This window comes from Condylura cristata, unplaced genomic scaffold (assembly GCF_000260355.1).
Source record: "Condylura cristata isolate star-nosed mole 26May11 unplaced genomic scaffold, ConCri1.0 scaffold00012, whole genome shotgun sequence".
Taxonomy (NCBI): Eukaryota; Metazoa; Chordata; class Mammalia; order Eulipotyphla; family Talpidae; genus Condylura; species Condylura cristata.
In genome coordinates, this window is record NW_004567113.1 from 38,903,550 (window position 1) to 38,917,322 (window position 13,773).

General features: G+C 40.7%; 1 protein-coding gene across 2 annotated transcripts in view; it reads right to left on the reverse strand.

Annotated features, from left to right (window-relative positions):
* Window positions 1–231: 231 nt before the first annotated feature.
* PGM2 (phosphoglucomutase 2) overlaps window positions 232–13,773 on the reverse strand; it is a 26,277-nt gene continuing 12,735 nt past the window's right edge. The window contains exons 5-14 of one of the 2 annotated variants that reach the window (XM_004681494.2): window positions 12,034–12,117; window positions 11,719–11,912; window positions 11,087–11,276; window positions 9,977–10,074; window positions 8,703–8,883; window positions 8,524–8,617; window positions 6,504–6,633; window positions 5,639–5,828; window positions 3,965–4,098; window positions 232–495 (exon numbers count right to left, since the gene is read on the reverse strand). In XM_004681494.2, the coding sequence (XP_004681551.1) occupies window positions 393–495; window positions 3,965–4,098; window positions 5,639–5,828; window positions 6,504–6,633; window positions 8,524–8,617; window positions 8,703–8,883; window positions 9,977–10,074; window positions 11,087–11,276; window positions 11,719–11,912; window positions 12,034–12,117 (1,398 nt within the window). In that variant the 3' untranslated portion in view covers window positions 232–392. Of the gene's footprint in view, window positions 496–3,964; window positions 4,099–5,638; window positions 5,829–6,503; window positions 6,634–8,523; window positions 8,618–8,702; window positions 8,884–9,976; window positions 10,075–11,086; window positions 11,277–11,718; window positions 11,913–12,033; window positions 12,118–13,773 lie in introns of those variants that run through there. The other variant, XM_012724295.1, reaches the window with a different exon arrangement.

The following is a 13,773-nucleotide window of genomic DNA, read 5'->3' on the forward strand; positions in this document are numbered from 1 at the left end:
CTACATGACAACCGAGAATTTTTTAACTATATAGATGCCCCAGCTCTTTCAATCACACATAAAAATAATCATAGAGAAAATGTGTATTTGCTATTTACTCTAATTAGAGCACATTAATCACAAAATATTTTTGAAAGTTATTTTTAAAATCTTCATTTTTAAATTCATATAATGCCCAGGCTCAACTTTTTAAAAGGGATATTGTTATTTTCACCCTCTCATCTTGTTATGCACCTAGATCAAATATAAAACAATGAGGAATGGTAGGTCTATTACAAATATATAAATACTTCCTGTGGTACTTTAATCATTTGGCCCTGAAAAATACTGCTTAACAAATCATGTTCAAGCTAATTGCCGATAAATGTAACTGTGCACAAAGTTAAAGTATTTTACTCTGTCTTTGGCTGCAGATTATACTTTTGTGGTTGGAAAAAATGTTCTTCAATCGCAATGACCAGTTCATTTAGTTCTTTCTTCAGCTGCTCAGGATCGCTGGAAAAGAAGAGGAAAACATTCCACGTCAGTAATTTATTCCAAAGCATATTTTTAATTCTCCCCATATTAAGCAAGTAGCATTAAATTTAGCCTAAAGAGGAGACCAGACAGAACTTCAGTGACTTAACCATAGGATCACATCTGTTGACTTGAATAAAACAAACAAAACAACCCTAAAGATAATATCCGTTATTTTCTCCAAAGGGTCTGTCTCCACATTCTCTACTATAACCACAATCATCCCTTCGCACTTCTCATAAGAATTTTAAAGAGCCAATGTTTGACCCTAGCATCCCATACAGATCTGCAATATTATATCTCACAGTGCTGAAAAAGCTTGCAAGACTCTAGTTGTCATTAAATCCTGCTGAATTTTATAGATGATATTTCTGTTAAGTCCTTGGTCTCCTAGCTACGAGTATTCCTAAATCCTGTCTTCTGTCAAGCCACTGGAAGTTCAACTGTAGGCCATCTGGAAGGTTCTCCTAGACTAGACAGTGATGGGGAGCCTCCTAGTGGGCCTGCTAATCACATGCCAGGAATCAGACACCCAGGCTTTACCCTCATTATTCTAGCCCAGAACACTAAAGAGCAAACTAGAATCTAGGGGGCTCTATCCCTTTAAGGAAATTAAATTTTTAAGCATGTGGTAAACGCTTACTACACGCACACATTTGGAAGGCAGGTAACTGATAAAATGAACCTGTGTAATTAAGCTTCTGGCAACTCATGGAGATATGAGGCCATTAGAATAGAATGAGTCACATTAAAGACTTTTTAAACCAAAGTACTAAATATAAAACACGAAATTGTTTCAACTCAAACTTTCATTACTTCATTTTTGACCATCTCAATAAAATCAAACTTTTTTTTTTATTACAAAGTTTATTTTTACACCACTTTGCACATTTTTTTTTCCATCTTGATTGTAATCCCCGCGGGTTTCCCATCACCAAATCACCCTGTGCCACCACCATAGTCCCGTGCATTTCCCTCCCTTCCCCCCCCCCGTTAAATCAAACTTTATTTTAATAGAAATAGCAATCCTTGTAATTAGTTTAGGTCACTGTTACGTTGTAGTAGCTAAACAGTACCACAGAAATAATCTATTTTATTACAGACATGGATTCTGGTTTTTATTTTTTCCTTCTCTACAAATATGCTTTGAGAAAAAAACAGTGCTCAAGAGGGCATATCACTAGTAATTTTTTTTCTACACTATACCTAAATGAAAATTCATCAGTGAATAGATAGATAGGTATCTCTAGTTTTATTTCTCTGTTAGAACTCTGACCTCTAATGATAATATCTAAATGTTAAAATATTATGAGTGTCTTTGTTTTATAAGATGCATATTAAAATCTGTGACATACTTTCAAATGGTTCTGGGAAATGGGCCCAAGTAGACAATAGATAAGGTAAAAGAGAGCAAACGTTACCAAATTGTTAGTAATTGCTGAGTCTAGGTTTGGGTAGGCCAGTGTGGCCCACAGCCTGTGTTTGTGAGTAAAGTTTTATTAGAACCCGGCACACTCAATCCTTTGTCTTTGACCGATTCCTGCCATGACAGCCGAGTAGTTGCGGTAGAGACATATGGTCTGCAAACCTTAAAATATTTACTATTTGGCTCTTCAAAGAAAAAGTTTGCCAATCTTCATTTCAAGTGAAGGACATGTGGGTATTTGCTGCATTATTATTTCAACATTTCTGTAGGTTTAAAATATTCCAAAATAAAAAGTTGGACAAAGCTAAAGACAAAATAATAAGTTGGAGAACAAAAGTATCTTTTCCCTATTTATTTTTAAAGATCGATTTATTTACGCATACAAGAGCTGGGCTATGAGCTAGAGGTGTGTGGGGGAGAAGCAGGGGGTGAGAGGATTCACCAGAGTCAGAGTGGGCAGCAGAACAGGTAAGTTGACTGAAATACACTGCTGAGGGGAGCAGCTGGAGAGAGGTCTGCTGTGCCATGTGGGTCACCTCCCTGTCTGGGGATGGAACTCATGCTGCAGTGGATAACTTCATAGTGCTGAGACTTAAATTCTTGCACCACTAGCAAGGCCACAACACTATTTTTTTATAAGCAGGAGTTACATTTGAAAAGAATTTTTTACTTTAAAGGATTAGTTGGCAATGCAGTGATATATTTTAGGGTTATCAGAAAATAAGGATACCTAAAAGTCGTGACTTTTAATGTTACCATATGTTAGGTATGCTAGGGCCTTGCTTGACCCCTGGTGGCATATTCACAGACTGACCTAGCTAAAAAATGGAAGCAATATTTCTATGAATATAATAAAGAGACAATCTTACAAAGTGTCCTTAGCAATTCAAAAACAAATACTTAAATTTAAACCCATTCAGTAAGCCAGGTGAAAATATAAATACCATAGATCTTTAAACATTAACTAGCACTGCTGTTATAATGGGAAGAAAACTTCTCTCTGTATGTTAGATAAATTTTCACAGGATAAAGAAAGGAAAAGACAAATGTAGAGAGGAATCAGATTCTTAAGACAGACTAATGACCGCTGCTTACAACGGACGAAGTGTAGAAAATGAAAACACTAAGTGAGAATAAGAATTACAAAGAAAATTCCATGGAAAACAATATTTAATATAGTAACAAATAGCTGATTATTTAACACGCATACAAACAGTGAAGCTTGCACAGTACTATAAGAAATGACTAGTAATCGAAGGCTTAGAAAATGAGATATTTTTTTTTGTTCAAGTTGTATAATAGTTCAGTTTTGGCCCATGAGGCACAAAAAGCATAAATGAGAAACCACAGCACAATATATTACATATTCTCATGATTTCTAAAATATATTTGCAGAGGTTGATGTTTGAGCCATATGCACGATTTTGTTGGGCTGGAACACTCATTCAGAAGATTTGGGAATCTTCTTCTAGCCCTCCTTGATGGTACAAAGTTAGCTGCAGCCATTCTAGCATAAGTTTGATCCCCGCCCAGGGAAGTGACCCACATGGCACAGCAGACCTCTCCTGACCCACCCACTGCTCCCCTCAGCAGTGTACTTTTGTCAATCTGCCTGTCCACTGTCAATTCTGCTGTCCACTGTCTCTGGTGAATCCTCTTACTGCCCCTGCACCTCTGGCCTACACTCCAATTCTATATGCATAAGTAAATAATTCTTTGAAAAAAAAAAAAGTACTAATAAAGGGGAAATCTCATTACTACTTGCTGAAATTAGGAACAATATTTTCCCTGACAGAGATGGTCAGGAGAGAAGTAAGTAGTTAGTAAGTGAGGAGGAAACAAGCAGCTGTCCCAGGAAGCTTTAAGCAGCTGGTAACATCACAATATATTGAAGGTTGAAAACTACATTCCTAATTAAACTATCAATACATGTTGGAAAGATGAAGTGAGTCACCTAGGTTTTGAGTAAAACCAATGAGGGTTAGGGAATAAAAATCAGAGTAGCTGTCCTTTCTAGGGTACCTGTTTCCAGGGGGGGCACACAGTTCCGAGTAATACTTGATTTTGGGCTCAGTCCCGCTGGTTCGAATGGTGGCCACTCCTCCATTAGCAAAGGTAAAGGTGATCATCTGGCTGCTTGAACTAGTAGGAAGAACCTAGGAATTAATTTAGCATGTTACACATGTAAATAGCAACACAAACTGTTCTGGTCTAATTACATACCACCCAGGATAGGGAAGAAAATAAGGCAAAAACAAAAACATTGGTTAGCAAAGAACATTTTTGAGGACATTCGTAAAATGCACTCCACACAAATGAAATGCTAAATAATAATAAGTTAATTCATGAAAATTAACCAAAGTTGTACATTAGCTTTTCAATTTCCTAGAGCTAATCATTAAATCTACTAAAGTTTTACTAAATCAAACTATATCAATTTACAAGAAATTGTCTTAAGTAGATTAATAATGCATTACAAAACACTAGCCCTTATTTCACTTTTTAAGTCTATAAAGAACTTTTTTACAAAGATAACATTTCTGGGAGATGTACTTTTAGCTGCGCACTCCCCAAACTGCACTAAAATGAATGAAGTGTATGAGAAGAAGCAACAGATACATGGGCAAAGAGGCCGCATTTGAAACAACAGATACTGGTCATCACAAGCCAAGAATCTGGTATCACGAAAGTTGGGGTACAAATGTATTGCAAGGACAGAGAAGGGGGGTAGCGAAAATAGTAGTAAATCCTTATCTCCATAATGAAAACTTCATAAAGTTAACAGTGACCGGTTGAAACATCACTATGAAAACACTTTGTTTGGAAATGTAGTGGTAAATGTCAGAGAAGCAATGGAGAGAAGAGGTGGAAGGCAGGGCACAAGGCCGTGAGAGGACGGGGGTTGGAGCGGCCCGTTTCATTGCACCCTTTTAATACTATCTGTTTATTTGAAGTATATTGTGTGTAGATGACAATAAAATATATAAAGAAGTAAATATCAAGGAAGATGTCTTCTGTCTCATATAGATGTGCTTACGCTCCCTCTTCTACCCCTCTGCCATAATCAGCAATACTTTCCTGCCATATTTGAGCCTTTTTTAGACACTGGTGGGGAGACACATGGCTTGAAGAGTACAAACTTGTGTTCACCGCCACAGCTCCTGTACAGTCAGAGACAGGGAACGCCAGCCAGGAGGCAAGCAGCGCTTCTCAAAGCTGGGCCGGCAGAATCTGCATCACTGGGCACTTTCCACAGAGGTGAATTCTTGGCCCCCACTGCAGACTACTTAGTCAGCAGGAGTGGGCTGCAGTCCATGGTGTTTTCACCAGGCTGCCAGGTGGTTCTGAAACTTGTTCAAGTTCAACCATGGGCTGTAAGAGAGGAAAAGCTGGATCCCAAGCCAAAAGAACCAGACTTGATCCTGCTATCAATGACTCACTGTGTGGCCATAGGCAGACCCTGCATTTCTAAGTACTGTATCCTTATGTGTTCAATGATGCCTTTGGCTTCAACCACTGCTGAGAGCCCTTTGAGTTTGATCCCATGACATCTAACTTTCCCTGAATCATTGTAAGTAATTTATAGTAATGTTTAAATGCCCCCAAATCAGCCTTAATTAATTAAATGATTAAGTGAAGCCTCTCAAAATAGAATTGATGATCAAGAAGAGTTTGATAAGAGTTTCCATTACTTACAGCTTTTTTATCAGGTTGACTATCGTCATAACCAGTTGTAAGGTCCCTAATGCCAGAAATTTTAAATTTGCCACAAGTTTTAGGGTAATTATTCTTTCCATCATAGTTTCTAAGATTCTCAAATAATTTCTTAATGGTCTCTGGATCATGGCAGATAAAATATGAAGCTTTGGTAATATGGTAACCATACCTATCAAAACAAATACAAATAAATGCAAAATGAGGAATAAATAATTCCACAGGGTAGAAACAGAGCCAAAATCAGCTCCACACCATGGACACAGAACCAACATCAAGCAGTACTTTCTAAAAGAAATGAAACGAATAACCCAACATTGAGATAAGGTGCCACAGTCTACCCCCAGGGATTGCCAACTGCTGTCTGGCCTTTATTTAGCTAGATTTATAAGCAGTCTCCATTGTGTCTGTATATTATAAGTGGAAGTTTTATTGCAACATGCCTCACCATACCCAGAGCCTTATGGATCATAGCTGGCTACTCTGGCATCACAAAGGTAGAATTGAATAATTGCTGCAAAGACTGAATAGCTATTTCATGAACACATTTCATCTTTTTTGACATTTGGACACTTTAAAAAAATCCCATCATTCAATTACCATTTCCGTGACTAAGTGTCAGCTGTTAAGGATTGATAGAATCATGAATGATGATCACTAATTAAATGGCTAATTCCTAATTATCAGAAGAGAAAAGCGATTTCTTAATTAGTTTTCATGAGAAACAGAATTTATAACCAAAGAAAGAACATTAGGAGGAATATTAATATTTCACGCATAAGTACGTAATTAAACATTAAAACACTATTGCTTCCCTGAGACTCAGTAGAGCTCAGTAGAGACTTACTCAACGTAGATGGCCTTCAGCTGTTGCGACAAAGACAGATTCTTGGTTGCTAGAAAGCTAGCTAACTCTGCAGTGATGGCAGCGGCACTGACTCCATCCTTGTCCAGAACGAAAGGACAGCACATGTATCCTGCAGAAACACGAGCCACACACTCTCAGGAGCAGGTTACTTTACAACATGGGTCCTGCTGATCACATAAGCCATCTGGCAGTCTGAAATGTGACTTTCTCATTCATCACTGTTAAGTCTTAAAATCAAGGCCCTCCCTGGTGGCACAGTGAGTTAAAGCACAGCATTATGAAACTGCCGCAGCCACTGCAGCACAAGTTCGATCCCCGGCCAGCGAGGTGACCCACATGGTGTGGCAGATCTCTCCTGACCCGCCGCTGCTCCCCTCAGCAGTGTATTTCAGTCCATCTGTCTGATCTGCTCCCCACTCTGTCCCTGGTGAATCTGCTCACCCCCTCACCTCAGGCCTACACCCATTTCTGTATGTATAAATAAATAAATCTTAAAAAATAATAATAAAATGGACCCCACAACTTAGCGTATAGCAGGTCTTCAAGAACAGCCTATGGGGTTAAATTATGCTCATTTCTGAAGCCCAATTCTAATTCCTTCAGCTCACATGAAGTTGTCTTTTTTTTTTTTTAAAGATTTATCTATTTATGCATACAGAACTGGGGTACAGGCCAGAGGGTCGGGGCAGTGAGAGGATTCACCAGAGACAGAGTGGGGAGCAGAACAGGCAGATGGACTGAAATACACTGCTGAGGGGAGCAGCGGCGGGTCAGGAGAGGTCTGCCACACCATGTGGGTCACCTCGCTGGCCGGGGATCGAACTTGTGCTGCAGTGGCTGTGGCAGTTTCATAATGCTGTGCTTTAACACACTGTGCCACCAGGGAGGGCCTTGATTTTAAGACTTAACAGTGATGAATGAGAAAGTCACATTTCAGATTGCCAGATGGCGGAGGGGAGCAATGGGAGGGTCAGGAGAGGTCTGCCATACCATGTGGTCATCTCTGGGGCAGACGGGAATCGAACTCATGCTGAAATGGCTTTAGATTCTCAGTGCTCTGCTTTAACCCGCTGCGCCACCAGGGAGGGCCCGAAGTTGTCTTTTTAATTGTTCTAGTCAACAATTATTCTGTCTTCTCTGAATCCCCATACTTCTTGGGAGGTCATTTTTCATCTTGACACCTGACCTATCTTTATTTTGTGGTTACTTAACGATCTCTAAACTGCTGTAAGTTAAGGTCAGTGTCATCTGTTTCTTTCAGAGTTACTGCATAATTGATATGGAATAAATATTTGATAAACAAATGTAAACATCTTTTAACATTAAAAATCTATAGAAAGGTATGACTGCCATTTTTGACAAGAGCACAAATGGAGGATTATAATTTATTCAATCAGTTAAGTGATGAGTGTGTATCTGTGCTGAGGTACACAGATGAATTAGAAGATTATAGAACTTAATAATCATAAAGTAGGGCCTTTCTGGTGGGGCAAGGGTTTGAGTCTCAGCACTAGGAAGCAACAGCAGCTACTGCAGCATGAGATCAATTCCCAGCCAAGGCTGAGCTGACCCACATGGCACAGCACAACTGTCCTGCTTCACCCGCTGCTCCCCTCAGCAGTGTATTTCAGTAGATCTGCCTGTTCTACTTCCCGCTCTGTCTCTGGTGAATCCCCTCACCGCCCCCTCCCACCTTTGGCCTACACCTCAGCTCTTGTATGCATAAATAAATAAATCTTTTTAAAAATCATAAAGTTTAATAGCATTTCCCTAACGAATACTGAAATAGTCCTAGCAAACGTCTGAGTTTCAAGTTTCTCTAGCTAGTGCTCCTTTCTGCTCATTTGTATCAACAACTTCAGGCAAGTGTCTCCCAGTCATTCTGGCTGGACTTGGGGGTCATCTATTCAGGTGATGACCACTGTGACCAAGCACCACATATTTATTGCATTCTACATATTTATTGCAGCTACAATTTGTGATCATTACCACTTCTTACCAATAGCTTCCTCGAATGCGAATAAGACATTTTTCCCTTGTTCTATTAGCTGTTTCGCTCGGTTTCCCATCCACTTAAAGCCAGTTAATGTTTCCTAATGGGATAATCCAGAAGAGAAAGAAATGCCTTAGACCACTGCAGAGTAAAAGAAGGGGGACAAACATCCCTCAAAGCCTTACCTCAAAATGAAAACCCTCCTTTAAGGCAATGGCCCGCAAGATTTTGGAGGAGACGGTGCTGGACAACATGTATGTGTCTTTAAGGGCACTGAGATCTTGGTTCTTTTCTTTCCATGATGTAAAAAGCCACCAGCCTAAAAGGGCCCCCAATTCATTGCCTGAAAACACTCTCCATTCACCACTGTAAGGAAAAAAATAACTTAGAATTTACAGCAGATCGTAGTAAGATGTCATTGGCTGGGGCAGGATGGGGTTAAGCCAAACCAGCAGTTTCTTCACGACTTTTTCTTGCTATTCTTGTTCACATTAACTTGTCAGAAATGTGATAGCAGTTACCATGTCTCAGCCATATTTTCTAGACAAACACCTTATTTTTGAAGAGCATATGTGTGTGATGCCACATAATGCTTTTATGTTAAGTCTTCAGCAAAACTGGCTTTAACCCAAACATAAGTGTGTTGATAAGCTGTATCTTATATAAATTTAGAGTAATAGTTTGTGTAACTCCATTTTCTGTCAGTGCTACTGATTGTCAGCATTTCTTAAGATCAAATTCAGCACCAAAATGGTCTAGACACAGGAGAACAGAAGTGTAGTTATCTTCCTCTCTGTAACCCAGGTAGCTGGAGGTACAATGCATCTCACACTTTGGCATGCAACCTACTAAAAACAGAACGAAACCAGTTTTATCTTGATCTAAAACTCCAACCTCTTCAGTAGCACCCCACCACCACCCCAACATCACATACAGTTTGACAACCTAAATTACCTGGCCCTTGCCTACCTTTCAATTCTCCCCCCTCCCACCTCCACATACCTGCTATTCCTCTGTACAGACTCTATGGTCAGGTCTGTGTTAGGCACCATCGAGACCCTACAGGTATTCCTCTCTCTGGGCTGCTCAACCTAAGTTCAATTATTTCCTTGAAGGTTCAAGTCTTTATCAAACACTGCTAAATACTGAACTACAAAGCCAGCACCAGAGTATTTTGCCCATAGGCACTGAGTCATATATTATTATTTAGAGTAATGAAATAGTGATACAATGAAGGAAGATAACAAATAGTAAGTCTATTACATTTCGTAGTCATTTGGCTTCCAGGCCAGATCAGCATGTTGCTCTATGGCAAGGGATTTGGTAGGAGGAAGAGATAACCATTGGCAAAATAAATGGGAAGTAGCTCCATATATGTCCAGTCTCCCCAGAAACGTTATACCTCTGAAAATGTCATTTGTCATTTCTTCTATTTTCTAAGTAATTACTATGATCTTACTTGTCCTGTTTTTCTGCCACAGCAAGTCTATCAGCATCTGGATCATTTGCTAAAACAATTCTGGCCTTAGTTTTGTCAGCCAAGGCAAAAGATAAAGTCTGAAAAAGAGTAGGAAAATAAAAGATGATTTTAATTAACAATCGAGCATAATTACCACTTCTAAAAGCAAACCATTCTTTAAGAACTAAAAGAAGACTTTCCCCAAACTAAGGCTGGGCTTGATTTCTGGGGTTGGTCTTGGCTGGTCACAGGGTCCACAGAACAGCTAACAGAACTTCGGCATATGAGCCACACCTGCTTGTGGGTTCTGTCCACATCTGATAGTGTGGGGGGCTGGACGGGTGTTTCCAGGCTTTGTTTGTGATCAAACTCACACAAAAAAACAAACCGACTCTGAATATTTTGTAACCCTAAACTTTAAACAAGTTAAAGGAGCCATAATTTAAGTAGCACTTCTTAACAGAAAAATAGCAAGAAACAAAAGCCGTGTGATAAACCTCTATCCTATCCCTGGGCTTTTTTTATTCTTAGAGTTGTCATTAAGAAAGCAGAGTCAATTAAAAATCATTTAAAATGCAGCACTCACATCCTAGGTTAAGACAGATAATTGAAAATTTTCTTTAAGAAATGAATGGGATAAGTTAAAGTTCTTGTTAAAGAAAAAAAAAAAAAAGAAATGAATGGAGAGCCTCCCTGGAAGAGCAATGAGTTAAGTCTCAGCACTATAAAGCTATTGTCAACCATTATAGCATGAGTTAGATCCCCGGCCAGGCAGCTGACCCACATGGCACAGGAGACCTCTTCTGTCTCATCTGCTGCTCCCCTCAGCAGTGTATTTTAGTAGATCTACCTGTTCTGCTCCCCACTCTGTTTTTGATGAATCCTCTCACTCCCACCCCCACACTTCTGGCCTGTACTCCAATTCTTGGATGCATAAATTAATAAATCTTAAAAAAAGCTATTAAAAAAAAGGATGACTAATACATACATATATTTTTTAATGACATTAATTTTTTGTCCAGCATCATGAAAACATATAAAACCCTATTTTGCTTGATATAAACAGTTTTGAACATCAAAGGGAAATTTTATAATAAAAAATTGGGTTACCAAGACACCTTTTCCCTCCTCAGGGTTTGGGTATTTCACTGTTGGGAACTCAGGGTCAGGATCTTTCTGTTCGGGAACAGGCTCCGGAGGAACAAAGTCAAAAGCCCTAAAGGCTGACTGCACAAACTTATGCCCCACACCGTGGACAGAGGTGTGCACGAACTTCACCTTGGCCTCCCTGTTCACACTCCTGGAACCAGACACACATAAATGACAACATATATAAATACCATTCTCAACACTGGAAGGTTTACAAACTATCAGAGGACCAGATTCTTAAAAATGTAAGAAGTCAGGGCCTCCCTGGTGGCACAGTTAAAGCACAGCACTGTGAAGCTCTCCACTATGAAGCCACTGCAGTATGAGTTCAATCCCAGCCAGGGAGCTGACCCACATGGCGCGGCAGACCTCTCCTGACTCGCCCACTGCTGCCCTCAGCAGTGCACTTCATCCCTCTGCCTGTTCTGCTCCCCACTCTGTTTCTGGTGAATCCTCTCACCACCCCTGCACCTCTGGCCTGTATCCCAGCTCTATACACATACACATACATACATAAATACTTTTTCTTTTTTTAATGAGGAAAATGGATACAATTTGACTGAATCACATCAAGTGAACATACTTGCATTTACCTGTGGAAACAGTATTTTTTAAGGTCTTCAAAGTAGTCCTTATTGATAGAAGCACTTGGGTCATGAAGAAGCGGATTGCCATTAATTACAGAATCGTCCCAAGCCTGAGGCCATGGCTCTAGATTTTCTTCGATAGCTTGAGAAATTCCTTTATCATGTGGAGAGATGATCTGCGCTCCATTATCCCAGTAGACCTAGGGAAGAGATGGCTTAGGGCAGATGGAAATGAAGCTTCTGACGTCACCTATGTTCCTGGATCATAAAGTATGGGATTCATACTGAAGGATGTAAGTATGGCAAGGAAAATCAAAATACCTTATAACCGTTATCCTGCTTCGGGTTATGAGAGGCTGTTACCATGATTCCTGCACAAAGTTTCAAGTGTGATACTGTGTAGGGCTGTAATGGTGGGAAAAAAGAACAGTTTTACATGGAAAAGTAGATATGCTGAAACCACCTTCTGCATGTTGGTGGCTGCTCCCCGCCTGTCCCGTTCAATAAGCGCAGTATTAAATACCACAGTGTGCCACTCCAAATGTCTCGGACACACCCCACGAGTAGATCCTTATTACCCTGGCAACGAACACACTGCTCAAACATCTGGACTTGCACCCTAGAAAGAACAGGGAGTATTTTCCTAGGGGTCACCTTTATTTTATAGTAAGAAAACTCTCCAAACAAAGAAATGATCTAATCCTCCATTTCTCACTCTTTTATGTCTCTGCTTGGGACAGAGCTTATAGATCCAGTTAATTCCTTCTAATTGCCTCCTTTTCACCCCTTCTTTCCTCCTTGCTTTTTTTTTTTTTTTTGAAGATTTATTTATTTGTGCATACAGAACTGGGGTACAGGCCAGAGATGGGGGTGGTGAGAGGCCTGACCAGAGACAGAGTGGGGAGCAGAACAGGCAGGGCGACAAGGTACACTGCTGAGGGGAGTAGCGGGTGGGCAGGAGAGGTCTGCCGCACCATGTGGGGCAGGGCAGACACGGATGGAACTCATGCGGAAGTGGCTTTAGCTTCTTAGTGCTGTGCTTTAACCCGCTGCGCCACCAGGGAGGGCCACTCCTCCTACTTGCTGTTAAGGGAAAGGCTGAAGAAATGGAGCACGCTCCTAAGCCTCTCCAGGGCAGAAGGTCCCTCTCTTGTACGCCTGTTTAGCTCTCATCTTAACAAGACTTGAATATGTTGCCCATATTGGACAACACCTGTTTGGTGCTCTCCCACAGGGGAGAGAGGGGAGCTGATCTCCCCAGTGGCTGCAAGGGAGATTTACCACACAGAGAGCCGGAGTAAAGACCTCTCCGTCTGCCACCAGGAACCACTGTCGTCATCTGTTCCCTCAGGCGTCATCAAAGATCATTCCAGTGCCCGGGACAAACTAAAGGGGAGAACCACCCACGGCAGGGAACTGACTTTGAGGACTTACTCATGTAAGTCCTGCCGGACACAGAAATAGCAGCCATTAATACATGCCCGACAGAAGGTCAAGGATGCTTGAAAATACTGTAATTTCCCCACCGAACAATGAAACTTGAACTACACTTGGCTGTGACACTGTCTACGAGGCTGTTTGCCATCTGGGAGTTGCATGTTCCCATCCATGCTCTAGTGACAGTAAACACTAGAGGACTTTACCTCTGTATTTATACAATCTCATTTCTACTTGACGGAAGTAAGTGCATTCCAACCATATTTTTGGCTTCCTTTCTAAAAACATATATACTTAGCATCTGGCTCCACTCTTAAAAGTTCTAGCTACTTAAAAGCAATCGACATCACAGCACCAATTTTCCTTTCTTTAATATTGCTACATTAAGGACCTGGTAGACATCTTACTAAAATCGGACCATTAAAAATGTGCTATAGAAACTGTTATAAAAAAAAAAAAAGTGCTATAGGGCCCTCCCTGGTGGTGCAGCGGGTTAAAGCACAGCGCTAAGAAGCTAAAGCCACTTCAGTGAGTTCGATCCCCGCCCGCCCCAGAGGTGACCACATGGCGCGGCAGACCTCTCCTGACCCACCCGCTGCTCCCCTCAGCAGTGTAATTTGTCGA